Source organism: Lissotriton helveticus, chromosome 7, assembly GCF_964261635.1.
Source record: "Lissotriton helveticus chromosome 7, aLisHel1.1, whole genome shotgun sequence".
Taxonomy (NCBI): domain Eukaryota; kingdom Metazoa; phylum Chordata; class Amphibia; order Caudata; family Salamandridae; genus Lissotriton; species Lissotriton helveticus.
In genome coordinates this window covers 1,821,798,271-1,821,825,677 of record NC_136068.1, presented here as the reverse complement: position 1 = coordinate 1,821,825,677, position 27,407 = coordinate 1,821,798,271, and the positions used below count along the sequence as shown (strand labels likewise).

Below are 27,407 nucleotides of genomic sequence, written 5' to 3'. Positions count from 1 at the left end.
ACTGTTTAGAATTTTTATTGGATTTATCAAAATGGAAAACATCTGTTTTTTCTGTGGCATTTGGCCCAAAACTTCAAATAAAATTAAATAAGAAACCATCTCAAGGTAGTGAAACAAGCTACTCGGTGCAGTGAGTTTGACAGACAGCCGCAGTCATGGGAAAGGTTGGTTTAGTCAAAGGATATTAGATTTACACCGACGTTTGGAGTTTATTTTTATTCGTAATTCTGCCCCCAAAAAATGATCTTCATGTATTCCTGGGAAGGTGCAACACGTGCCGATTTGTGGGACCATGCACTACGGTAATTCTTTAGGCATGTTTAAATGTGCTGGGTTTACATACATGCAGTGTAAGTGTTTATCAAAAGGTCATTTGTACTTAGTATTTTTCCACTCAAATGCAGTATTCGAAGTGGAGAAAAAGTAGGGGAACTGTGGGCAGAGAATCAGAGGGCAGGAATAACACAAGACGGTGTCTAGTGCCGAAACATACAACACAAGGCATTGAACTTAATCCGTTTGTCAACTCTCAGCCAGTGCAGTCTCTGCTGCAAGGAAGAGACAGACAAAAATCTCGGCAGACGAAAGAGAAGCCGGGCAGCCGCATTTAGGAAGACCTGTAAGCGAAGAATCAAAGCTTTGTCAGAACCCAGATACAGAACAGCCCCAAAGTCCAATCTGGATGTGACCAGACCTTGCAGCACTGTTCTCTGTGAACCTAGGGGAATCAGCCAGAGGATTTTCTTAAGCCATTTCATAATGGAAAAACAAGAGTGTGAGAAAGTGGCTCTATATATACTGGACCAGAATAAGGTACAGTGTGTATATAGTCCACAAACCCCAGAGTTATAACAGAGGTTAAAGCCAGGTGTGGCCTTACTTTCCAAAGTGGTATCTTGGTCGAGCAGTAAGGCAGTACCAGAGGACGGTGTACAGCATTTGTTGTACACACTCAGTCAGCAAAAGGTTTCACACACGCAAGAACTGAACTCTAGGCCAATTGTTTTTATATCCAAAGATATAGTGGTTTTATTTTTAGAACCAACAGGTATCAAAATATACTTTTCTCGATATGAGTACTCTCATGTAATTACTTTGCAAAGAGGCAATAAACTTTGGGAACACAATAGATACAATGGTTGCAGTAGGCAACACAATTCTAAATACAATTTAACATTGATCTCAATGGCTTTTTCTACATAAATGCAGCTGATTACTTTATAGATTACTTTGGTAACTTCAGGACTGGATCCTAGATTCAGTCTTGGGGTCTAAGCTGAAAACAGTTAAGTAAAAACGTTTTAATTATTGCAATGATTTTTAACCCCTTCGGCGCTCATGACGAGCTCAGCTCAGCTCGTCATGAGCGTAACGTGCCCTACGCTGATGCTGAGCTCGTCCTGTAATGCGGGTTTTTTCAAATCGCAGCGAGCAGCGGGAAAACCGCTAGCGTGCATGCGGTTAAAGAATATAAAGGTATTTTAAAAGTTGACACTTAGAAACTTTTCAGTGAAAAACCAGCAACGTTACCCAATGGAAGGAAATTCAAAGCACAGGTAAAGTAGGTTTTCGTTGCTTGTGTAATCCAGTACGGGACTCCTAGGTTCAGCACTGGGGTCTCTACCTAAGACAGGTAAGTAATTACGTTTTAGTAGTTGGTATGATTTTTAAGGAATATTCGTACTTTTCAAAAGTAGACATTTAGAAGATTTTTCACAGAAAAACAATCAATGGTTTCCTATGGCAGAAATTTAGATTACTAGCAAGCACGGTTGTGATTACTTTTGCGGTTCAGTACTGGGCTACAAGGTACAGTACTGGCTTCTCTCCTGATCACAGGTGAGTAATTCGAGATTCGTTATTCGGCTGATTTTAGATGAATATTTTAAAGTTTCAAAACTTCACACTTAGAAGAAATTTCGAGTCAAACCAGTGAATGTTATCCTATGGCTGGAAAGTGAGTCATCGATTTTCAGGTGAGTACTCGACTGGTGAAGTTAAGGTTCCGGGCATAGACTCAGGGGTACCCCAGGGTCAGGTAGGTACAGTTGGTACACCCTCAGCGGCACAGGGGCGGTCGGGTGCAGATGTAGTTAGGCCCAATGTTATCCAATGGGAGGCAGGGGGCCTTTGGTTGGTGGCTGCTGGCTAGCAGGCCACGAGTCTGTGGGAGCTGGGCTCCTGGTCACTTGCTCGGTGTGAGAAGTTGGCCTGATATATAGTGCTCACTATTCTAGTGATCACTTTGTTTCATACCAAACAACCCTTATTGATGATTGGTTGTAAGTCAACCTGATAGACCAGCTATCCTAGTAGCATGGACAAGAGTAGTCTTTAGGCTAAACTCTAGAGGGCGCGTTAAGCAAGCTGTTTTACCATCACATATACCCCTTGAACACCAAGTGAAAGGACACCACACAAGTTGTTATGAAAAATAAAGTATATTTATTTATAACGAGTCTACCCTGAACTCTTTATGAGTCAGGGAGCTAAGCACAACACAAAACTCTTACGAAAATACTGCAAGTCGCACAATTTACACAAATGCCCGAGGGGCACGAAAAACCATATACTTCAAAAGTGGAATGCGAAATACTAGCAGGTAAGTAACACGATCCAGAGGCTTCAGGACCGCTAGGACTACCTTACTGAACCCTTAGGTTAGGAGCAGGAGGCCTAGGGAACCCGTGTGCAGAGTGGGAACTCTTACGCGGGATGCGGGACAAAGTCTATGGATGCAAGCAATTCTAAAGTTACTGTTTCCGGACGAATACGACTAGGTAGACTAAAAACGAAAAAGGATCTGGACACTTGGATAGTGAACCTGTGCTGGAGCACCGAAATACTCAAGTTACCTAGCCCAGGGGCTGCGGCTGCATAGGGTTCAAGTGACGTCGGGAATCCTCGTTGTAGTCTATGGAGCCTGAAAGAAGAAGTTGCTGGCAGGCGACCAGTGAAGAAGTTCGGTGTGATCCAAGGCTGGATCGGTGAAGAGTGAGAACAACTGTGCCCCTGCACTAAACACAATATGTGAGAAAAAAAAAAAAATCCAAGGTTCACTGAGTTATGTACTTCTACTATCTGTTTAGATTGATGTGCTAAGTTACACTATTACGTTCAATAACTCAAATTCGCACCTTGGAATTTTTTTTTTCACATATTGTGTTTAGTGCAGGGGCACAGTTGTTCTCATTCATTGCAGACCGGTTTTCTGGTCTTTTCGAGTGGTTGTGAGGAATTACCACTCGCCCCATTGCCTACACTGTTTACTCTTGGTATCTACTATCTAGCGGTTATCCTGGTGTGCGCCCAGTTACTCTTGAACACTAAAAGACCTCAGCAGTTGTATTTTGGATCGGTGAAGAGGACGACCTGAAAGCAGAGGGGACTCAGTTCTTAATCACTAGCCAGTGATTGTGTGGGCACCAGGATGGCACCGGATGAAGTCGCCGCAATCAGGTGAGTGGGTGACGCTGGACTCTGCAGGCACACGGGCCAGGAAGCGTTGTCGGCGACCAGGCTGGAGGTGCTAGCTGTCCCACGATGGTGTCTGCTGTCTGCGATGCTGGATCCAGGATAGGAGCAACAAACCTTGGCAAAGGCAAGCCCACGCGGTGGAGTCAAGATGGCGTCTGGAGTGGACCAGGAGGGTCCAGGGCACTTCTCGTTGGACAAGAAGCAAGGGCCAGTCTAGGGGACCTAGACCAGCGGTGAAATCGTCGTGGTACGTCGTCAGGAGGGCCACTAGCCAACGGGCAAGTGACCGGACAACGTGGCAAGCAGCGAGGAAGCAGAAGGGCCCCACGCAGATCTCGTGGATGCTGGGGGGCTGGACTTCGGTGCTGGAGCTGCTTATGGTTAGGGCTTCTCAAACCCCAGTGCACTCACTCGAGGGTCCCCCGGTTGTCGTGCTGGTGAAGCGTCGTGCAGGTCTTGAAGATGGCCGGTCCCTCGGGTCTCGTCACACCCACGAATCTCAGCTGGGCTGATGATGCAGGTAGAGGTCAGCGATGGCAGGGAATCCGGGTCTCGTCGAGCTGGTCAGTCTTGGTCCGGAGGATGGACGTCCAGCAAACCGCAAGCGCTTCAATGGTTCCTGCTGGTGCAGGGTGGCTACTCCTTAGCCACAAGGGAGAGTTTTCAGAGAGTGACAAGAGTTCCTTTCGTGGAAAGTAGTTCAAGTTTCAAGATTATCCAATTTGGGAAGGGGGCCTGCTCCTACCTTTATCCTAAGAAAAGGGGCTGGCACGCGACTAGGTCCTGCCCATGGGTGGGACCAGGAGGGGGGTGGTTACACCCCTCTCCTTTGTCCGGTCTCTCCCCAGCTCAGGGGCTGGTGGGCCTCTGGAACTGGTTTGAGCCGGCATATGCACAGTGAGCACCGGGGTGCCACTTGCAGTCACCTTCCTTTCAGCCCTGCCTACCTGGGATACACAAAATCCTGTCTGGGATGGTGCTGGCACCGCCCCTGACAGGAAACCCTTTGTCCAGGCCTCCCTCGCTGGAAGGACTCCCAGCAGCAGGAGGGCAGACTTGTGTCTCGGTGGCAGCATCCATTTTGTGGAGCTGAGGCTGTGTTCAACTTTAACCGGGGTTACAGCTACCAACATGTCTTCTCCCTCTAGAGGGGTGGAATGCTACCCCCGTAGCCAGAACTGGCGAGGGGGTAGTATTCCAAAGCGTATGACACCTTACACGACATGTTTAGATAATGTCAAACCAAAGTTACCATAACCGCGAGGATTATAAGGCACTTAAAAGTATATGGTCTGACGCTATCATGGAAACGGCTACGGGATAGATCCCGAAGGCCGCAGACAGGCTCAGCTCATGCCAGAGCACTATCTCACACGATTCCAAGCACTCTGCCACCAGGATTGTTAAGGCCTGCCATAGGAGTGACTGATAGGAGATCTGTGTGCCCATTTTAGGTTTAGATATAGGTATACTATATCTAAAGCAAAGGGTGATTAGGATCTCTCTGACAAAAGCAGTAACTCACTGACCTATTTACATTATGTGCACTTTTTAATCTGCATGGTACATGTTCTTTACAGCAGGTACATTAACCCTCTTTGCTACCTTTCCATGAGTTAAAACTTCCAGTAGACAAAACTCTGATCTCTTTCTAGGAAGAACGTTTATCACTGGAGTTATCTTGACATTTTTATTGTTATTGAAAAGTGATGGAGGCCAGGAAGGAGGCAGCAAGTGCTTTTAAAACCAGAATATACTTGCAAGAACGACACCCCCACCTGAAGTCAGCACCTGGTGTGGTCACAACGTACGCACCGCCCTAGAGCGGTTCCTTCTCAAGGGTCCTGTGACCCCAGTGACAGTCACTGTTGCGCTAGGGTGTGCTGCTTCATAAGCCTGCCTGCAAGACTGGAGATGAACTTCAGCATGGATTGTGGTGGGCAGGCCTTCAAGGTTAACGCACACTTACCACCGCTAGAATCCACCTGCTGGTCCTAAGACATCAGGGCTTCTAGGGTCTAGCGGGGCCTTCTAAGGTCTAACATGGGAATGTGCTCCCTCAGGAGAGTGGTCTGGGAGACTGGTCATGAAGGATGAACCTGGTTCCCCAGTTCCAAATTTGGTAGCTCTGACCATAGTGCCACATCCTCTCCCCACTGAATCACCATACTGCCCCACGGCCACGAACGCCAAGCCTTATCTGTAGGCCTTGGGTATTTCTGCGTCATGGGACGTGTTTTAAAAAAAATTAATAATTAAGGGAAAGGAATCTATTGAATTAAAGAAGTAGGGGCACACCGTGGCCTGCTAATCCTGCCCACTTCGACCACTGCTCCAGTGTTATGTAAGATGTTGCACAGCAGCTGCTGTGTAACATGTCTCAAAGCAAATAAAAACAAAGGGCTATATTGTTGCCAGCATTGACTGCGGCATAGTGCTTGTTTTGTTTACTTTAAGTCCTGTTGCACAGCAGCCAGCGCTGGTGTGTAACATCTTTAAAAAACACGTTAACCCCTCCCCTGCGGGGCTAATTCCCCCGCTGTGCTGGGGGCGCGCGCAGCGCCGCGGTGCTCATAACGAGCTCGGCTCGTCATGCAGCACGGTGGCGCTGTGCCCATGACGAGCTCAGCCGGCATGCCCGTTCCAATGGAACGCACAACAGGGGAATTATCCCAGCGTGGGCGCAACGGTCATGAGGAGCTCAGCTCGTCATAAGCACGGAACGGGTTAACAAAGCCAAATAGTTCAGTGCGAGCTATTTGACTTTGCTAATATTTTTAAATAAGATGTGTTGGTATGGTCGGCTCAACATCCTGTGATTCTGTGCAAATGTCTGAAACTCCCGGTGCCTAAAAATGAATGTGTCCTTGTGTAAAGTAAATGGTGCTCATGTAAAGTGCTCCAATACCTTTGGATCGCGTCTTCTCCATAAACCTGGAAAAAAGCATAGCAAGAGGGAGGAGGGTGAGGGAACAAAGGTGGTGGGGTGAGTGGGTAAAAAAGAACGACAGGGGTGCCGAAAAGTAATTTAATAAAGACAACCTTAAGGAGCCTGTGGACAGGTGAAGGGCACCGGCCACGGGAAGCAGTACATGTTCAATGCTCCACTGCAGGGATTAAGAGATGAAGATTGAAGCCCAGCCCAGGAGAAAGCCAAAGACGAGGAGGAGGATGCACCACCGACTGGTAGAAAGCAAGGAAACAAGAGTGACATGGGAGCCAACCAATGGTAAGTAAAGGTAAGTAATGTGTGAACTCTAACCTCCTTTAAAGCTTTTGTATTATTGTGTTCGAGGCATGTGGGCTGCTAAATTCATATCTTAGCATTAGATCGCCGCCTAGTGTTGGGTCCGGATGATCGCACATTGTTGTCCTGGAAGAGTCTTCGAAGTATCCTGAGATAGGTGGCTCCTCCCCTGGACTACAGTGCGCATGGGCATCGGCTCCATCCCCAGATTGTTTTTTTCCGCCATTGGGTTCGGATGCGGTCTCGACGTCTCTCTGTCGGAACCGAGAAAAACTAACTTTTTTCAGGCCAAAAGGCCTTGTTTTCATAGCGTCGGTATTGTTTGCGCACGGTCTCGAGTTCTTCCGTCTCTTTGAGTCGGAATCAACGGTGATTTTTCACTCTTCGGACATCGAGGCCTTCTCATCGCGACACGACCGCAACTTTCCAGCATGGAGCGGAGTCCGTTTAAGTACTGCCCGCTCTGTGGGTCCAAATACCCACACATAGACGTCCACCCGGTCTGTAACAAGTGCCTTTCACCAGACCATAACGAGGACAACTGCATGGCCTGCGCAAGATTCAGGTCCAAGAAGACACTCAAGCTTCGGCGCGCGGTGCGCCTTGAGGCCAGACAAGCGGCCCCGGATCCAGAAAACATCTTCGGCGACCAAGAAGATGAGGTCCAGAGCCATCATCTTCAAATCTCCCCGCCCGAGACGGAGGTCGAGGCAGATCCGGAACACGACGACGGAGTCGGGGGTCAAGGCCTTGAATACGTCGAAGAGGTAGGGGACGACGAAGAGGTTTATGGGGCCGCGGAAGATAGCTCAGCGGACGAGCTATGCCCCGAAGGTTACGAAGAGCAAGATCGGGTCGAGGGATCGCCTGTCGGCCTTCCCATAGACCCTGTACCGCAAGCCACGGCCCCGCCTTCCAGCCCGGCCACGGACACACTTGCTGGGCAAAACGTATCGAAACAGAAACCAACGGTGTCGACTACACCTAAGATGGCCGACCCGAAATCGAAACCGAAACTTACGGATTCGACCACACCTAAGATGGCGGCCGTGCCACAAAAAATGACCAAGACCGCTGTTCCATCGACTCCTTCGACCTCCGGTCCTCACAAGTCGAAAAAATCTGTCGATTCCACGGTGTCAAAATCGACGACGGAGGAGGTATCCTCTAAGAAGGGTGGTCGGCACGGCTCATCCTCTGCGGCACCGTCGAAGCCCGCAAAAGTCGGCGAAGGGGCTCCGGTTCCGACTGGGACTCCGTTAGTCGGACGCGTGGTGGAGACGGCGCCGATAAAGCCACGTGGATCGAAGGCTGGTACGTCGGTACATCGATCCAAAGACTCTGGGTCAGCGGCTGCGGCATCATCGTCGAAGACTCAGAAGGGTCACCAGGACGTCGGATCCGAGGGCAAGGTCAAGGCCTCCTCGTCAACGCCAAAGCCCACTGCTGTTGACACGTCCCCCATCGCCTCTTCGCTGCAGAGGATCAGGGAGAAAGCCTTGGCTACGTCGGCTCCGATGCCATCGCCACAGAAGCCGATGGACATTCCGGTGAAGCCTGCACAGAAGCCGATGGACATGCCGGTAAAGCCTGCAAGTAAACTTCTCTTCCTTCTGCCGCCAAAAGAGGCGCCGAAAGCCTTTTCGACGAAATCGACGCCAAAAAAGTCGGATTCTTCTACGGCAGGAGCACCTTCAGGTCGAGAACTCGAATCAGAAGACGATTCTGAGCACTTCATCGACGCCAACACTGGCAAATTAACCCTATATAAAAGGAGGATCACTTCAGAGCCTCTGGACTCATATGTCATCCCACTAAAGAAAAAGAGGGTTCCTCAGGACGCTTCTAACCTCATAGAGCCTATCCAGCCTCCTCCAAGATGAAGCCCTACTCCCTCACCAGACCAATCTGAGGGTGAGGGATATGATGAAGAGGACCAATACACCTTCCCCGTCAATGAACCAGATGTACATCCGGATACATATGATGACGTTGGTGACCAAGGCAACCAGAGTGTGGGACATGACCCACAACTTTTCAGTGCCCGTGCATCCCCAACTGAGGACTCTGCAGGTTTTCATGCACTGATTGAGAGGGCAGCTGCTAATCATGATGTGGACATGCATGCTGACCCGGTTGAAGAAGACTTTCTCTTTGACACTTTTTCAGTCTCGGAGAGGACTGTAAAGACACTGCCTATGCTCAAGGGGGTCCTCAAGCATGCTGCGGACATCTTTAAAGAGCCTACCAGGGCGAGAGTGGTCAATCCACGTATTGAAAAAAAGTACAGACCAGCACCTGCGGACCCTGCATACATTCGTGGACAGTTGCCGCTGGACTCCCTGGTGGTCGCTAATGCCCGCAAAAGGGCTAACTCCCAAACAACGGGTGAAGCTCCTCCCCCGGATAAGGAGTCCAAAGTGCTAGAGGCAGGGGGCAAGAGAGTAGCTGCACAAGCCGCCAACTTTTGGCGTATTTCTAATACACAGGCACTCTTAGCACGTTACGATAGGGCGCATTACGACACCCTAGAGCAGATTGTACAACACCTGCCCCCGCAGTTTCAAGAGGCCACGAAACTGCTCATTGAGGAAGGAAAACTGATTTCCAACGCAGCCATCAAGTGTGCACTTGACGCAGCAGACACAGCAGCTAGGGCTATTAACACTAGCGTCATGCTGAGACGACAGGCTTGGCTCCGCATATCAGGGTTTAAACCTGATATTCAGACAACCATCCTTAATCAGCCAGTCAATCCAGATAGACTGTTTGGTCCAGATGTTGACACCACCCTTGAAAAGATAAAGAAGGACACAGAAACTGCTAAGTCCATGGGGGCCCTACAGTCACAACAGTTTCGTCGCAGCAATTTTCGTCGCTCAGGTGCACGTGGAGTCACCAGAGGACAAATGGGTCAACAATCTCAGTTCTCAAGAGGTGGAGCACAATCCTCGTTCACAAAACAGAACAAGGGAGGTTACAGAAATAACAGCAACAGAGGTCGCGGCAGAGGAAACAGCTCCCGCTCCTCTACCCCAAGCAAACAGTGACTCTCTGTCACTGCCCCCCGACCACTTAACACCTGTCGGGGGGAGACTGCAGCAGTTCCTGCCCGTCTGGAGAAACATCACCACAGACAGGTGGGTGCGACAATTAATCCAGTATGGTTATTGCCTAGAGTTAAAATCCACTCCACCCAACATCCCGCCAAGGCAAAGGCCTATGTCCGCAGAGCACTTGCACTTATTGCAGCAGGAAGTAGTGGTGATGCTGCAAAAAGGTGCAATCGAGCTCGTGCCGGAGGGAGAGGAAGGCACAGGGGTATATTCCCTGTACTTTCTTATTCCAAAGAAGGACGGATCTCTCAGACCCATTCTAGATCTACGTCCCCTCAACCTGTACATACTATCAGAACACTTCCATATGCTTACACTCCAACAGATTCTTCCCTTGCTAAACCAAGGAGATTTCTTAGCAACCTTAGACCTCAAGGATGCTTATTTCCACATTCCAATACACCCGTCCCACAGGAAATACCTCAGGTTCACTATTCAAGGCAAGCATTACCAGTTCAAAGTCCTACCCTTCGAAGTCACCACAGCCCCAAGGGTATTTACCAAGTGTCTGGCGACAGTAGCCGCGCACCTCAGGAGGCAGAACATCCATGTCTACCCCTACCTGGACGACTGGCTCGTTCAAGCCAAGTCGGAACAACAGTGCGCAGCGGACATGTCGACTACCATTCACCTCCTACACAATCTGGGCTTCTCGCTGAACTACCCGAAGTCGCACCTTCAGCCGGCACATGTCCGGCAGTTTCTAGGTGCGACGATCAATACCCTGACGGCCATGGCTCAGCCAAACCAGGTCAGGATAGACAGCATGCAGTCTCTAATCAAGAGGTTCAGACCACAACACTCGCTTCCAGCGAGAGTGTTTATGCAGTTGATAGGCATGATGGCCTCCTGCATCTTCATAGTCCCTCACGCACGGTTGCATATGCGCCCGCTCCAGGAGTGCTTAGCGAATCAGTGGACACAGGCTCAGGGGCAATTGACAGACCTAGTGTTGGTTACCAGTCGGGCATACGACTCTCTGCATTGGTGGACTCCACACAACCTTTGCAAGGGCCGACTGTTCCAAGAGCCTGTGCCGCAGATTATCCTGACAACGGACGCATCTCTCCAAGGATGGGGAGCTCATCTGCTCACTTACACAGTGCAGGGACTATGGACGACGCAGCAACAGAAGATGCACATCAACTATCTGGAACTGATGGCAATCTTCATGGCGATCAAGTCCTTCATTGTACATCTGTGCAACAAGATAGTGTTAGTCCGGACGGACAACATGACCGCGATGTACTACATTCAAAAGCAGGGAGGCACACACTCGCCACAGCTGTCTCATCTGGCTCAAAGCATGTGGAAGTGGGCCATTCAGAGGAACATTTTCCTCATGGCAGAACACCTCCCGGGAAAGGACAATCAGATGGCAGATCTGCTCAGCAGGTACAGCCATCAAATGCACGAGTGGGAGATACACCCATCTGTCCTCCGCCCGTACTTCCAGCAGTGGGGTCATCCGGAGATAGACCTGTTTGCCACAAAAGAAAACGCAAAATGCCAACTCTTTGCCGCCAGGTTCCCTCACCCACAGTCGCAGGGGAATGCGATATGGATGAACTGGTCAGGCAAATTTGCGTACGCTTTTCCGCCAGCCCCTCTGATACCGCTGGTCGCAAGAAAGCTAAGGCAGCACGCGATGACTCTCATCCTAGTTGCTCCAACGTGGGCGCGCCAAGCATGGTACACCACGTTCCTCGAACTCTCCGTGGTGCCGCATCAAAGACTGCGCCTCACGCCCAGTCTTTTGACGCAGAACCATGGAGAAATTCAGCATCCAGATCCGCAACAGCTCAACCTGGCGATCTGGCTCCTGAAGTCCTAGAGTTTGGATACCTTAACCTACCTCCGGAATGCATGGACATCATCAAGGAGGCAAGGAAACCAACTACCAGAGCATGCTATGCTGCAAAATGGAAGCGTTTTGTCATTTACTGTACTGCCAATGACATCAACCCGCTAGATGCATCTATCCATGAGATCATTTGCTATCTGTTGCATCTTTACAAGTGCAATCTAGCGTACACTTCCATTCGGATACATCTATCCGCCATAGCGGCTTATCTTCAGAACAGGCAGCATCTCTCCGTCTTCAGAGTGCCTGCCATTAAGGCCTTCCTTGAAGGTCTAAAACGAGTTATTCCCCCAAGAACACCGCCAGCTCCGGTGTGGAACCTCAATGTGGTTCTCACCAGACTGATGGGACCACCATTTGAGCCACTGCACTCGTGTGAACTCCAGTTCCTTACGTGGAAAGTAGCCTTCCTAATAGCTATTACGTCTCTGAGGCGCGTTAGTGAGCTACAAGCGCTCACAATCCAAGAGCCATTCATTCATATTCATCCAAATAGGGTAGTGCTGCGCACTAACCCCAAATTCCTTCCAAAGGTGGTGTCACAGTTTCATCTCAACCAAACTATTGACTTGCCGGCATTCTTTCAAAACCCACAAACGGTGGCGGAAAGAATGCTCCATACCTTAGATGTACGGAGGGCGTTGATGTACTACATAGACAGAACACAACCCTTTAGAAAAACAAAACAACTTTTTGTTGCCTTCGCACCACAACACAAAGGCAACCCAATTTCCAAAGCAGGAATAGCCAGGTGGATAGTTAAGTGCATCCAGATATGTTATCAAAAAGCCAAGCGCACTTTAACAATACCCCCAAGGGCGCACTCCACACGCACACTGGGGGCATCCATGGCTTTCCTAGGAAACATTCCTTTAGAGGATATTTGCAGAGCAGCCACGTGGGTTACACCACATACCTTTACAAAACACTACTGTGTTGATGTACATTCCAAGCAGCAAGCTGCTGTAGGACAGGCTGTTCTCAAAACACTTTTTCAGGTTTCTGCAGCTGGCACGGGCAACCGCCGCTGATGGAGGGACTGCTATGTATTCTATGCTAAGATATGAATTTAGCAGCCCACATGCCTCGAACTGAATATGCTACTTACCAGTATGCATCTGTTCTTGGCATGTAGGGCTGCTAACATTCATATCGCCCACCCTCCTCCCCGGTGCCTGTCGCAGCTGCAGATATACTATTGTATTCACTTATTAGCATGGACATCCTTTACACTTTTCACTCCATCTTCTGCCACAATGGCGAAAAACAATCTGGGGATGGAGCCGATGCCCATGCGCACTGTAGTCCAGGGGAGGAGCCACCTATCTCAGGATACTTCGAAGACTCTTCCAGGACAACAATGTGCGATCATCCGGACCCAACACTAGGCGGCGATCTAATGCTAAGATATGAATGTTAGCAGCCCTACATGCCAAGAACAGATGCATACTGGTAAGTAGCATATTCATTTAAAGAACAATTGATTACGCTGAGACCACGTGCTGTAGGCGAAACCTAAAAATTAAATAGTTACAGAAGGATAATAAAATGTGCACCATCATCATAGTTTTCTATGTTTTTTATTAGCAACAATCTCTCCAATGTGGAAGAAGTAAAACATTTAAAGATTTGTTCATTGAAGGTGGCTGGCTTCTAAAACAGTATCACATTACAACCAGGATGTTTTTCATTGAAGGAGACAAAATAATGGTGTTTTTATGTGACCTCTGGTTATTTGTTATTTTGGGGAAATTAGTGGATTTTTAATATGCCTGCCAAGAAAGCAGATGGGTTGCGTTTGGCAGGTGTTTCTTTGTGAATTTAAGAGTTGGACCAGAAAATAAAAAATATCTAATAATGAATGAAAACATTGTAAAACTAAATTAACCTGAAGGGTGTCCATAGGCAATCCAAGTTCCCAGCATCCTGTGAAGGGTGGCTAGTTTTGTGTCACAAAATGTTGGAAGATAAGGTATCCTTGCTTCGTGGGCCGTGCAGATTCGGGTGGAACGTTCCAGTTGAATATGGGCATGCATTTTGTAAGACCTTTCTCCTATGAACAGTTTCTCCCAGCTATTCCATCCTAGTGTTGGTATGCATTAGATGTGTGCTGCTGTTCTGTTGAATATAACTTATGCTCTTCCTTTGTCCTTGTAGCAGAGTCGCCTTCCTCACCCGCTATGCCAGCAGCCTCCCAGCCAAAGAAACCCGTGGTGCCAGAGAAGAGCAGTGTGAAAAAGGAGAAGCCGCCCACAGCATTTGGACAGTTGCTTCAAGGCACTGTGTTTGTGCTAAGTGGCTTCCAGAACCCCTTTCGCTCCGAGCTGCGCGACAAGGCCCTGGAGATGGGTGCCAAGTACCGACCAGACTGGACTGTGGACAGCACACACCTCATGTAAGTGAAGAGGTGGGAAGGTGAGTGACTGTGGGTTGAGGGCACAGCTACCTAGCGAGGGAAGGGGTGCAGAGTGACATTTGAATTTTCATTCCTCTTTGATATTTAGTTTTTCTTACCCTGAATTGTTTCACAAAGTGTAGTGTTGGTGGGGGTATCCCAGCTACACGTAGGACTTGGTGGAGGGGACAGATATAAGTTGTGCTGGTTTTTTTGGGTGGGAGGGGGGAGCTGTTGCATGAGATGTAACATGGCTGTCCTGCATTTCAAGATTGTTCCACCTATTTTTTAAAACATGGGAATGTTTTCCATTTGGAAACATTAGATGCATTTCAACAATAGCCATTTAAAGTGAAGTTTCCAGATCTTTGGAAGTGATCATGCAGAAAGAGGTGAAAGACTGAAAGGGTTCAAGACGTAATCACCAAGAAGCAAACGAACAAAGGGTTTTTGCTACCGGGTAAAACGCTGTAAGTTGGGGGGTGCACTGTAGCTGTGTCTGCTGGATACCACTGATGGGTACCTTGAGTAAGAGGAGATCTCCAGCTCTCCTTTCCTTCTCTTTCCTCCAGTATTTCTTTTCATCCCTTCTCTCCAGACCCCCTCTCAGTCTATCCTTTTGATTCCCTCTTTTTAGACCTTTGTTCTCTTCCGTCTCGCCAGTCCTGCTTTTCAGTCCTTAGTCCCAGCGCATTATGGGGTACTTGCATATTACAAACATAGCTAGAAATAAATGATGGGCTGTACAAGGGTGTGTACACAGGGATGCGATTCAGTATTGGTTAAAGTGAGGCAAACTATTCAAATATGGTGATTCTCCTTCTTGTTTTTAATAATCAGTGTTGTGTTCTATGAAGACACGAGTCTTCAGGGCCTTCCTGAACTGCAGTATGATCAGGGTAGTTCTTTTCCTGACCTGTATGTTTTTCCAGATCTTTGTAGAGTAGCTAGATATTCCTTTCTTCAGATGTTCTCTGCTTTGTAGTTTTTGGTGTGTAGTCTGTTGATAGCCTAGTCTACACAGGGGGCCATTTCTTGTGAACCTGTATATTATGTAGCTGGGCTTGAAGATGATGCAGGATTGCAGTAGGAAGTACTTTCTAGTTACACTCTCGAACTAGTTCAAGCCTTTGACATGCTCTACAGCTTCTGCAATGTCTTCCAATGGGCTGGTGTCTGCTGAGTGAAGCAGTCTAGGTTAATTTTGGAGAGCAAGCCAAGGGTTTGCGTGTGGCAAGCAGGAGGAATTCTGTCGGGTCAGATGTGGATTCATGTAATTGCTTGACTTGGAATTCTGATAACAATAGAGACAGTGTTGGATGCACTGATTTTCAAGCACTTTGGAGATATTCAAGTGGAATTGTTTGTTGGCGGCAGACATATTGATGGAATTTGAGGCGGCTGTCAATAGGAAAGGTTGAAGGGATTCCATATACTCTTTGTAACTGAGGAGATCCGTAGGACATGTGGAGTTTGCGGAAATGTACGGTTCCCCTGTGGATTTATTAATGGTGCTAAGCAAACTACCAGGTGAACAACTGTTAGTACATATTGTAAAAGCCCATTCATTTATCTAGTGTACTGGTCACTTCTTGGTTCAATATTGTCCAAAGTCTAGTACAGTCAGGATGCGTAGAGCCCTCGTTCATGATCGTGGGTATTTTTGACAGCGTGAAGACTGATGGTCTTAGAGGTGCCTTATGGTCTGAAGATGGATTGCTGTTTCTGAAGGGTTGTTCTTGCTTATCTGGTTTTGTAGATAGACGGAGGCAGTTGAATGGAGACAATGTTCTCTGCAGTTCTTCTGATTAGTGGAGGGTGTGTGGTGGTGGCATAATAATTGGCAATATCTTTGGGGCTGAGCTAGATTCTTCAGTAGTGGGAGGAACTGTCATGTTTGAGATCATGTGGAAATGATACTTGATTGGGAGAAGAGCTGTAGATGTCGTGGATGTTCATGAGGGTGACTATGTATATATTTCACCGAGGATGAAGGTAGAAAATTGCCTTCGGGGGATGGCGGCCTTAAGATTGTCAGAATGTTTTTGAGGCCCTATTGCAAGGCGCAGTTCAAGGTTGCAGATTTTGGGGGTTGTTCTGGGGTTACGGGGAGCTGGAGGCACTGTGGATGTTTTTTTAGAGTAGGTGATGTGGGTTATGATTTTGTTAATATTCTGAATAAAGAAGTGATTGATATTATCACTTTTGTTGCTAGAATGTGTAATAGAGGGTCCAGCAGGGGGTTGTTGCAGTCTCTGATTGCCTTGTAGAGTTGTCCTTCACATTTCCCCCATAGCAGCCCCTCTTTCATCCTCCTCATTTAACCCTCTTTATCCATATCCACTCTCCCAAGTGATACTCGTTGAAGGCCCCTTCCCTAGCTCTTCCCCTCAGACCTCCTAACAAGTCCATCTTCTAGCTCTCTTTTCCAGCCCCTCTACCTGGCATGCCTTCCAACACACCCACCTTCCCAACCCCTCAGCTCAGACATTCTTCACATCCTCTCGCTACAGCCCTTCCTACCAGCTCTAGATCCTTTTCACAGACCATCCTCCCCATTGTACCTCTCAAAACAGTCTTTTCCTTTGCAGACCCTCTATTCACTACATTTCTCCCGCTCCCTTCCTAGTGGTCCTAGACAATCTCATAGGTCGCTATTTTATAAGCATCCCACAACATAACCTTTTGTCAACCTCGCTCGCTTTAACCTTATCCCATTCTCCGTTCACATCCCATGACCCAGCACCCTCCCTCCACCCCACCTTCGTACCACAACTCAGCCATAGCTTTGCTCTAAATGCCTTTTCTGACCCACATACGCTAACCCTTGTTGTGAGTTTCCTCTACTAGCCCCGGCCCCAGAGCTCTAAATTCGCCCATTCATCTTAGACCTTCTACTTGGGTAATATGATAAAGAAACATTCAATGTCATTGTTTTCTACCTTTCCAGATGTGCGTTTTCTAACACCCCGAAATATGCCCAAGTGAAGGCCATGGGGGGCATCATTGTGCGCAAGGACTGGATCCTGGACTGTCATAAGAGGAAGCAGCGCCTGCCGTGCAAAGGGTGAGTGCCGTGGAATTCCAGTTTCATTCTGTCTCATCCTGTACACTTTGTACTGTCATTTTCATTGTGTCATTGTGTATTTGTTTGTGTGACTAAGTATGCAGTTGGAGGCTACTTGGAATTAGGAGTGGCGTTACAAACTAGAGAACTCAAATTATTACAATCTGGCAGTGAGAGGAGCCATAGAACAGATGTACTTTGGTATCTGTGTTGTTGCCTAGAGAGGGTATTGGCTTCACAATCCTCCCTGAGGAAGTTTTATTTTTAGTTTTTCCTAACCCTATTAAGACCTCATTCGAATAGGTTTCTCAGAAGTGTCCTTAGTTTTGGGTACTCTTCCCCTGGTTAGTACCTGGTCTCTTCCTCGCCTCAGTCCTTACACCAGGTGTGACCACTGGCACCCCTCTGCCTACCAACAGTAAAAGGTTTAAGCTCCTCACTGTACACGACTGCCTCTTAAGATCCACCTATACCCAGAATTCCTTCAGTTGCTCCTGTCTGCTGGATACATCCATCCTATGTTTCCTGTAACTTGACGGAGTTTCTGTTTACCTTTTCAGTCTTTACTGCGTGCCCTTTCAGAGTTGGGTTGCTCTGTGTTGTCACTATGTGCTTTGGAACTTGTCAGTGTGGTTCATACAGTGTCTGTCTTCTTTCTCCAAGCTGACTTGAGGTGGTGTGACCCGACTGCGGGGATTGGCCTTAAATATATATTGTTTTGGATAATTTACTCCTCTTCTGTCCATTCAATACTGGAATTTGTGATTTGGTTGCTTCTTGCGTATTGGGGTGGCGAAGTGAGCTAAAGAACAATGATGGATTCAACCCAGATCTGTGACTGGGCGTGAGTGTCAAGTTTCAGTACTCCATCCATCATCTCCTTGTATTTGCTTTGCTCGCCCTAAGATGGCAGGGGATGCCCAGATGTGGGTCCCTTGCTCACTTTGCCACTGGATTCAAGCTAGCCTGGCTTTGGAGGGCTGTTAGCCTGAAACCGGTCCCGGAATGCTTGTTTCCCGTCGAGGGAAGACATGACTTGGCAGTTCGGGCTGGGCTGTTCCCATGAGGCACAGGGTCAAAACTGATTTGCATGTAGCTCTGTCTGAACTAAGGTGGTGATGTGATCTAAAGAACGATGATGGATTCAACCCAGATCTGTGACTCAGGGTGAGTGTCTGAAAAGTTTCAGCGCTCCGTCCATCATTTCTTTGTGTTTGCTTTGTTGGCCCTAAGTTGACACAGTTTGCCCAGACGTGGGTCCCTTGCTCACTTTGCCACTGGATTCAAGCTAGCCTGGCTGATGCGGGCTCTTAGCCAGAACCGGTCCCAGGATACTTGTTTCCGGTCCAGAGAAGACATGGCTTGACAGTTCGGGCTGGACTGTTCCCATGAGGCACAGGGTTGAGACTGATTTGTATATAGCTGTGTCTGAATTGGGGTGGTGAAGTGAGCTAAAGAATGATGATGGATTCAACCAAGATCTGTGACTGGGGGTGAGTGTCTGAAAAGTTTCAGCGCTCTGGCCATCATCTCCTTGTGTTTGCTTCTTGCATATTGTCTGCGCTTCTCTGTTGCATTTGCCTGCAGGTATTTTGGGTGCCTTGAAGTGCTGGTGTTGGTGCCTTGTTTCCCCTGCAGTCTTTCTTAACCCTCTTTTTTCGCTGGAGTCCTTGGAAAAAGTGAACTCATGTGTCTGTGAGTTCCTAGGTCATAACACGTAATAAGGTATGCTGTTCCGTTAAGTGGTCAATACCTCACTGGTGTTCATTAGAACAAAGGGGTCAAACCAGAAGTAGTATCCCATTATAGAATGCACAACCCCTCATCCACTGCAGTGGCATACTTTATCATTGGGCTACGCGCCTTGCAGCGACCCCTCAGAGGGGGCTCTATGCTGGAGATCTTTTCTGCTTAAACCGCTGGTGGTTAAGCAGTAGAGTTGTGCCATGCACCTAGCTCAGGAGGGGTGGTGATAGATAATGAGAGAAGAACTTAAAATTGGCAATGGGTTACAGGAAACTCATGTCCGTTTAAAACAATCTGTAAACCAAAGAGGACAGCAATCAGGCTCAGGGTCTTAATCAGGTCAACATGTTTCGTGCCTGGTCTGCTTACAACGGGTCAATGGCAATTCGTCAGGACCTTGTATTAGTGCCCTAATCCACCTAGAAGGTAGGAAATGCTACTCATGTATGTGTAATTGGGTAGTCTATAATTTGATATAAATCACATTTTGGGTGAAAATCAGTGAAGGAATATAAGTAAATAAAGGGATGGTCTCACACTGGGGATCTTGAGTCTGTTGGACCCATTTTGATTGGTAAATGGGGCCTTTAGAACAGGGGCAGCTCCTCCGCTCTGGTAGAGAAGTGTCGCCCCACTGCTAAAATGCAGAAGACAGAAGAAAAATAAAATTACAATAAAACTATTCTATTGCATTTTATTTTTCACTTGCAGTCGGGAGTCTAGGGCGGGGCGAGGTCATCTTGCGGCATCAGCAGCAGGTGGGAGGAAGAGTGATAGACATTGAAAGTGCGCATGCCGATTTGGCGAAACTTCCAACATGCGCACTTTGATATCTCCAGGCTGTTCCTTGGAGATATCTGCTTTGCTCAGGGGCACAGACCCCAGTCCCTGCTGGAGCGTGAAACTGGCCTGCTCTGCCCAATCCCAGCGCTTCTCTCATGCTGGAAGTAATAGCATAAGAGATGCACTAGGATTGTGTGGTGTCTGGGAGCCTGTGCTCATGTGGATTGCAGTACCAGGACGGGAGCAGCGTGGAATATGAATATATATATATCTCTCTTCCTCCTACACCTTCCGTGCATTTGTTGCCTCCTCCTTAACGAGAGTTGCTTCGTTGCATTCGGACCCCACGGAAGCGGGTCCCATCACTTTTTTTCTCAAATCCTCCTTAAGTACTTGAAGGAAAACGAAGTCTTGTGCGGTTTGAAAGAATGTATTTCTCAATCAGCCACTCGTCAAACAAGTATATATTTTTTTGTTGCGCTGCCCCTCCACGTTGGATTGCCAGCATCCTCCGCTGCCCTAGAATGCCATGGAGCTGCTTCTTGAGCTTTGAATTATAGTCCTGAGAAAGCATGGTGGACTCCCTGGCACGCAGGGGCTGAGGGGGAGTTGAGTTATGTCTGGGGCTTCATGCCTACGTGGTGCCCACTCACACACTGCTCCTAAAGTGTGCTGCATGTTGTGTTGTAGATACCTTCCATCATGGTCTTTATCTTTCCCCTTCCATTGTCTGTTTGTGTTTTTTCCTCCGGGAGGTCCTTGAAGGTCCTCTCTGAGACCCTCTGCTTGGGGGCTCTGATAGTTCTTCTCGAGCTTTATGGACCTGGCCCCCTGTCAGCCTTTGGGGTCACACTATAGTGTGTGCTAAGTAAGCTTTTTCTTGCTGGGCTGTTTTGCACACCCTACAAGGTTTGTGGGGGCTCTTGGTGTGGACCAGTGTTTGCTTCCAGATTGACTTAGGTTTGCACTGAGCGTAACTTGCCTGCTATTGCAAGACTTTGTTTCATTTTTGTACTTCCATCAAACCCTGCCCTTCTTTGGTGTGAGGGCTGCTTCTCTGGTCCGTGTAGGTAAAGGGAGAGAGATTTGGAACCTGATCCCAGCTGGGCGCATATGGTGTATTGCTGAATGTGCTCTGACATTTCACCTCCCGCTTTGTCTTGTTGTCTGCACTCTACTGACAATGCCTGTGCTTCTGGAGAGCGTGGTCATTGAATGAGGTATGCGTGTATGTTTTTATTCCTTTGCTTTGGTACTAGGTATAGTGAGTCATCTATTGTTAAACAGGGAGCTGTTAGCAACTGTCAGCTGTGTCTTAGCTGCTGGTTTGTAGAGGCTCATTGTGGACCGTGCCCTCTGGATGGCCTTAAGGATGTCTGTAGGATGGTTTGGTGTTGGTTGATGGTCTAGGTGTTAGCTGATGTTCTAGGTGCATTGTTGAGTGTGTGAGGACTTCAGGGCGTAGAGAGTGGTGTGATTGGTTTGCTAGGTTTGGTTGAGATCATGGATGGGAAGATGAGAGGGGACCGCATGTGATAGTTATCCTGGAGACCTAGGCTCAGTTGTTTCAGTTCTGTTGACTTTTGAGATGCGTGTCCAGTGTTCTATCTAAAGAGCTGGTGTATATGTGGATGCGATGAAATGTGACCGTGGTCAGGATTCCCAAAGACGCCCTTCTTTGGTGGAATGAGTTTGTTCTAGAGTTAGTCTGGTGTGTATTTCTATTTGAGCTGAGCCTGGGAAGCCTTGGCTTCTGTTGGAGGAGGGGCTTGGTGTTCCAGTTGGTGTTGCATCCAGGAGGCTATGGCCAGTTTTGGCTTCAATGATTGTGGAAGCAATGTTGGGTTCATGGTGTGGTCTCTGCTGATGGCGTCACTACCTGATGACACTTGAGCGAGAGATGGAACTTGGGGTCTGTGCCTTCCTTGTTTGTTCATGAGGGGCAGTGCAGGGAGATGCTTTTGGGTTGTAAAGTGGTTTTCAGTGGTTTAAAGCATGGATTTCTGTGAGGGCAAATAAAAGGGGCGGAAAGTAAAGCGAGATGATGTTAATGTAGGTGTGTGGGTGGTAATTGTGACACCATATTGGTCGGGGAGCAACAAAGGTCGCTGTTCTAGGTAACAGGGTCTGGGAGGGGGTGAAAGTGGGACAAAGAATGGGGTTCTATTTGCCCTGCTTGGGGGGGGGGGGGGGGATGCCGGGAAAGAGTCCAGAGTTTCTGTTTTCCTGGTGTGAAGCCCACAGCTGTAATAGCCGGGTGGGAGAGTAGTAGTTCTGGGTGTATTTCTGAAGGAGGGTGGGATTGAGCTCTCTGTTTTGTCATCCTTTGTGTACCCCCGGCAGAGAGGGTGTGGCTGGGGGTAGGGGAGGGGTGAGGTGAGGTTTGATCCTCTTGCCTTCATTTAGGCCTTCTGGGCTGAAGAGAGACATTTATATTGCGGGTTGAGAGGGGTTGCCATGGACGCACCACGGAAGGGGGGGGGGGGTGGCAGGACAGAGGCCCACGTGCGCCTCTTTTTACAGTTCTTGCTAACCTTTGGAATATTTAGACGTGTTTTGTAATTTCTGGTATTCATTTGAAGCAGGAGTCGGCATAAAATACGTGCCACGCTGAGCGGAAGCCTTTCAGCGTGCCCTGGTCTCGAAAGTGGGCTGTGAGAATCATGATTTTGTTTTCTTTAATTAGTGACTAGGTAGAGTTGTGTAGAGTGCACTTTATCCTGGGTCAGCTGGTTACCACTGACAGTATCTTTAGAATGCCAACGTGTTTAGGCATACCTGGATGATAGTGTGCTTAGTCTTGGCTGAAACTTCAGGCACTGTGGGGTAATGCTGTGTCAACGATGGGTTTTATTCTGCTTTTATGAATGCGTCTTGTTCGATCATGCATGTATGAAGGGGCGCCACTTGAGTTCCTTTCAGACCTTACACTTATTCAAGGCCCTAAAGATCTGGCCCTCCTTTAACCTCCGGATTTAGTACCCGGCTCTCTGTTCTTTTACTGCTCCTCTGGGCAGGCTTAGCCCACTGCCCACGCCTGCACCTTTCTTGCAAGTACAGTTCTCCTTTCTGCAGGGGTTTCACCAGCAGCGACAGAATACAGTGCTGCCTGACCAGTTCAAGACCGTGCAACATAAACTGACACTAAGACGAGGCCCAGCAAAGCTCTCTGATGATCAGGGCCTGATGCAAGTAGCCGTGGCAGTCTGTCTGCTCCTGTGGGGATGCTTTCTCGTTCAAACTCCTCCCACTCTAGGAGGACTTACGTGCTCTCTGCAGTGTTTGCACGCTGCCACCTCTTCCAGATACTTTGGAAGGACCTTTAAAGCTTGTCTCCCATCTCAAGTGCAATGCTCAGTGCCCTAATGCTGCCGCCACCCTTGTGTTCTTGAGCTTCAAACAGAATTCTGCTCTTTAATCACCCATGCAAAATGGAGCTTTTAAATAAGCATTCACTGCGGGCTTCCCTAAAGGTCTGGGGTGGTGTAGGGAGGGGACCAGGCCGAGCTGATTTCTTAATTGTATTGAGTGGTTCAGATTTGAATATCTCTGAATGGGAAAGTGGGAGGCAGCAGAGATGCCGAGTGTATTGCTAGATGCTGCTGATTCTGGGGTGAAGTGTTTATCTGAACGCTAGCTTCAGTGCCCTTCCGGCAGCTTATCTGCAAATGGGGTCCGCACAACAGGTAAATGTTGTTCTATATTCTACTTTGCTATAATTGCAGATGTGCCCGCATCCCAGAAGTGCCATTCTGCAATCAATATGCGTTGAGTGATGACCATCAGTGGCCCTTGTGGTTTTGTGCTCTTAAAAAACCCTTGAGACTACACACTAGTTGGCCTTCCTTTGCAGGGCTCAGATCCATCAGTCTTCACCGCGCCCTAGAAGCCGTATCAGATGTGACTGAATGTTCTCACCAGTAGACTAGAAACTCCACTGCCTGTAGTTTGGAGTCTGCCTTTGGTGTGATGTGGTTTTCATCCTGGGGGCGAGGCCTATACAGGTACAACATTTAGTGGCACACACTGGAACCTGTTTTTTTTCTTCAATAATCACACCTAGTTGTGGGTTCAGTAATCCACGGTCGGTGTCTTCCTTGTGCTCTCAGATTGCAGAGTGAGTGCACCTTGGGGAATGGGGCTCCTTCCCTGCTTGCCAGTCACAGGGTTAACCTTGGTTTCTTCATCAGATTGATTTCAAGTGGTGGGGTGGTTGGAAAAATGTGACCCAGTGACCCTTTTTAACCTTTCTTTATGATTGTTTTGACATTTCAATATTACAAACCATTACCTTTTTTTGGCGCATGTTTTCGATAAGCTGGGGGGATATGACTGTTTTTAGTCTGTAACGTTTCTCTTCAAAAGACTATAGCTAGTCTTTTTTTTTTTATTAAACTAAGTAAAATAATAGGATAGGTTTGTGGGCACCCGGAAGCTCTGGCATTACAACACCTTTACTGCTGTCCTGTATTTGAGAGGTGTGGGTGAATTCTGGAAATGGAAGCTCCCGCATTAGAGCACCTATTCCGCTGTCCTGTGGATGAATTCTTGGAATGGACTTGTTCTCATATGTTCCCCATAAAGTTCTCCTCTTTCATTAAGTTCCTTGTCATGCCTTCTCTGTGAGATGCAAACCACTGTTCCTGTTGATGCCTTTTCTCTCTTCCTCACAGGTACCTGATGGGCGGGGCTGAGTCCAGCAGCAGCGAGGACGATAGTGATAATGATGTGCTCATTGTTTCAAAACCTGCACCCCCCCAGGTACGCTCCAAATGGACTCTCCTGCAGTTGTTATGAAAACAGTTATATTAAGTCCATTAAACAGGGGTGGATTGTTTTTTTACCATTCTAGTTTTCCAAGGCACAAAATGTTATAGATGTCTACATGTCCTGTAAAATATAATTCTACTTGTCCCATGTAATAAACACATCCTTTATATTGAATAATACGGGAACCACAATGTGTTATTTGTTCTTATCTTGCATATCCTTACTCTTTCTTTCTGCTTCCTTTCCTGTTCCTTCTCTCCCTCTCCTCCTGCACAGACCCTCTCCCTACTGGCACGGGCACTTCTCGCATGCCCCTACGCATTCTCACACCACCCTGCACACACACAGTCCTTACTGATAAATACACATGATCTCGTTCGAGTTCGTCATATGCATGCCCCAATGGTTTGTAATGTTATATAGTAATTGTAGAGCTCAGCTTTCACTCCGAGGAGCATCATGGCGCTATGCAGGGCCCTAATAAACACAACCAAACTGAGAGATCAAATAAGTGATCTACATAGAGCATCAGGCGTGGTAAAGATCCAGGTTTTCAGGGCTTTCCTGAAAATGGACTCTGTTTAAATAAAACATAGGGAGCATGTTCCACTAAAACCAGGGGGCTTTAAAAGATTCACAGTTGAGGTTCTGGGGGTGCGGTGCGTCACATAGTGAGCAAACCTGGCCCGGAGATAGTGGGGACCTGAGGAATTGAAAGTTCTGTAGGTAATTACCAAGATCTTGAAAAGGAGTATTCCATGGATGGGCAGCCAGTGTAGCGCTTTGAGGGCAGCTGAAGCTGAGGAGCTTCTGGGCCACTTTAATGCTAGCCTTGTGGCTGCATTTGGACAATCTGTAATTTGTTTAAGACTGACTTATTGGTCACTGCATAGGCACTTGCCGTAATCGAGTCTAGAGGTGATTAGGGCCACTACGACTGCCTTTCTAGCCCTGCAGGGGAGTGGATCGAAAAACTTTTGGAGGGACTTGATCAAGTGAAAACATGTCCCTGCCACTGCTAGGGATTGCTGGCGAAAGGAGAGTGATGAGTGAAACTTCACCCCCAGGTTCTTTGCCACCTTCACTGTGTTAGGAGGTGGGGTGGGGTGGAAATGTCCATGGGCCACCATAGGCTGGGGGAGAAAGTATTAGATGTCCCTAATGGCATGATCTCCGCTTTTTCCAAGTCACATATTAGGTGATTTACTTTCATCCTTTGAAAGACAGCTGTGAGACAGTTGTAGATGTTCTTCGGAATGTGTTGATTGTACGTCAAATACCAGAATTAGCTGTGTATTGTTCGCATGCAAGATTGTGTCAATGTTAAAAGACGATATCAGGCTAATGAATGGGCCATGTAGACATTAGAGCACTGGACTAAGAATGGAGCCCCGTGGAACCCCGGAAAGCAGAGGGTTTTCTGCTAACTGATAATGGCTGAGAGAAACAACTTGTCTACGGTTTTGCAGAAAGGATTTTAGCCAAGCCACGATGAGAAATGCTGTGCGATTTGGGACGGTCCAGTAAGATGTCATGTGAGACCGTGTGGAAAGCGGCTGATAAATCTAATAAGCTCAGCACAACCTTTTTCCCTGGTCTAAAGCAGATTTAAGGGCTTCTGCAGTTTACAGTAACGCTGATTCCGTTGAGTGCTGATGCCTAAAACCTGATTGATAGGGATGTAGGATGTTCCCCTCTTCTAGATAGGACATAAGTTGAGTATTGACTAGTTTTTCCGTTATTTTACTAAGGCATGGAAGCAGAGAGATAGGACGAAGAGTAGTGAGAGTGGTAGGGTCTGCTAGTTGGTTTTTTTCGGAGATGTTTGACTTGCAATTTCCCATTCGTTAGGTACTTCTGCTTGTGAATGGGAGGCGTTTATTATATCGTTAGTAACTGGGTTAATGGTGTCAATAATAGCATGCATAATGTGAGGGAGGCATTTGTCAAAAGGAGACCCTGATTTACATGCAAGAATAGCCTGGCGAGATTGTTCTAGGCTGATGGTTTAATAAACTTGGAGGGTCAATCCATCATCTCCAAGCTCTTGGCTTCCACATGTCCTGCTGTGGATACCCCTTTGTGCTCCGTGCCAGTCCTCTCAACTTTGCTCCACATGGTGCCTTCATCCCCACCGCTCTTCTCCGCTGCCGGGGGAGGTATGTTCTCCTCCTCTGAGAGGCCTTTCCTTGTGCCTCTGACATTTCTCCATGCATTGTTGTGCACAGATACCTGCCCTTCATGTTCCTGACCTCTCTTCCACCCTTCCGCTCTGAAATGTTAATATAATGAGTACCTTGTTTGTTTTGCATGTTTCTTGAGGCTGGTTTCTGGTAGGTGTTGCTCCCCCAGAACCCACAGCTTGTAAGTCACATTCTTTTATTTCATTTTTTTCTGTAAAAGACCGGAGTCCATTCCTTTAAGAATGGTAACTGTTGAAGTCTCACCTGGAAGAAAGCAGACATTCTCTCCTAATGGGTTGACGAATTTTGACTCCAGACGTGCATCTCTTTATTGGCCGGAGAAGGTTGCTTATATGTGCTCGTGTGAAGGTGATCAAAGTTATCCTCTTAAAGGAATGGCTCTGTGAGGAGTTCCACACTTCAGGTGTTTGATTGTCCAAGCAATCCTGACCTTTTTTGTATTATGAAAAACATTTGCTGTGTATTTTAGTCAACAGCTAGAGGAATGGCGGCAACAACACAACCCCCATAAATCCCTCTCTTGTCACCAACTGGGACATTCCCGAAAAGTTGCTTAAGGCAATAAGGTCTCTACATGAAGGGGCCTGGGTAAGGATTAAGACCAGCCAATCATCAATGACCAATAAGGTTCCAACAAATAACGGCCTCAAACAGGGGTGTGTTCTTGCACCACTTTTGTTTAACATCTACACATCCGACTTGAGCCAAGCATTGGAGGGGGCAAACTTAGTCATTCCA

At 47.7% G+C, this 27,407-nt stretch overlaps 1 protein-coding gene across 2 annotated transcripts in view; it reads left to right on the top strand.

Annotated features, from left to right (window-relative positions):
* XRCC1 (X-ray repair cross complementing 1) overlaps positions 1 to 27,407 on the top strand; it is a 282,052-nt gene that overhangs the window by 147,908 nt on the left and 106,737 nt on the right. The window contains exons 9-11 of one of the 2 annotated variants that reach the window (XM_078655577.1): positions 13,862 to 14,099; positions 17,050 to 17,166; positions 24,369 to 24,456. In XM_078655577.1, coding sequence (XP_078511703.1) covers positions 13,862 to 14,099; positions 17,050 to 17,166; positions 24,369 to 24,456 — 443 coding nt within the window. The remainder of the gene's footprint in view (positions 1 to 13,861; positions 14,100 to 17,049; positions 17,167 to 24,368; positions 24,457 to 27,407) is intronic. The other variant, XM_078655578.1, reaches the window with a different exon arrangement.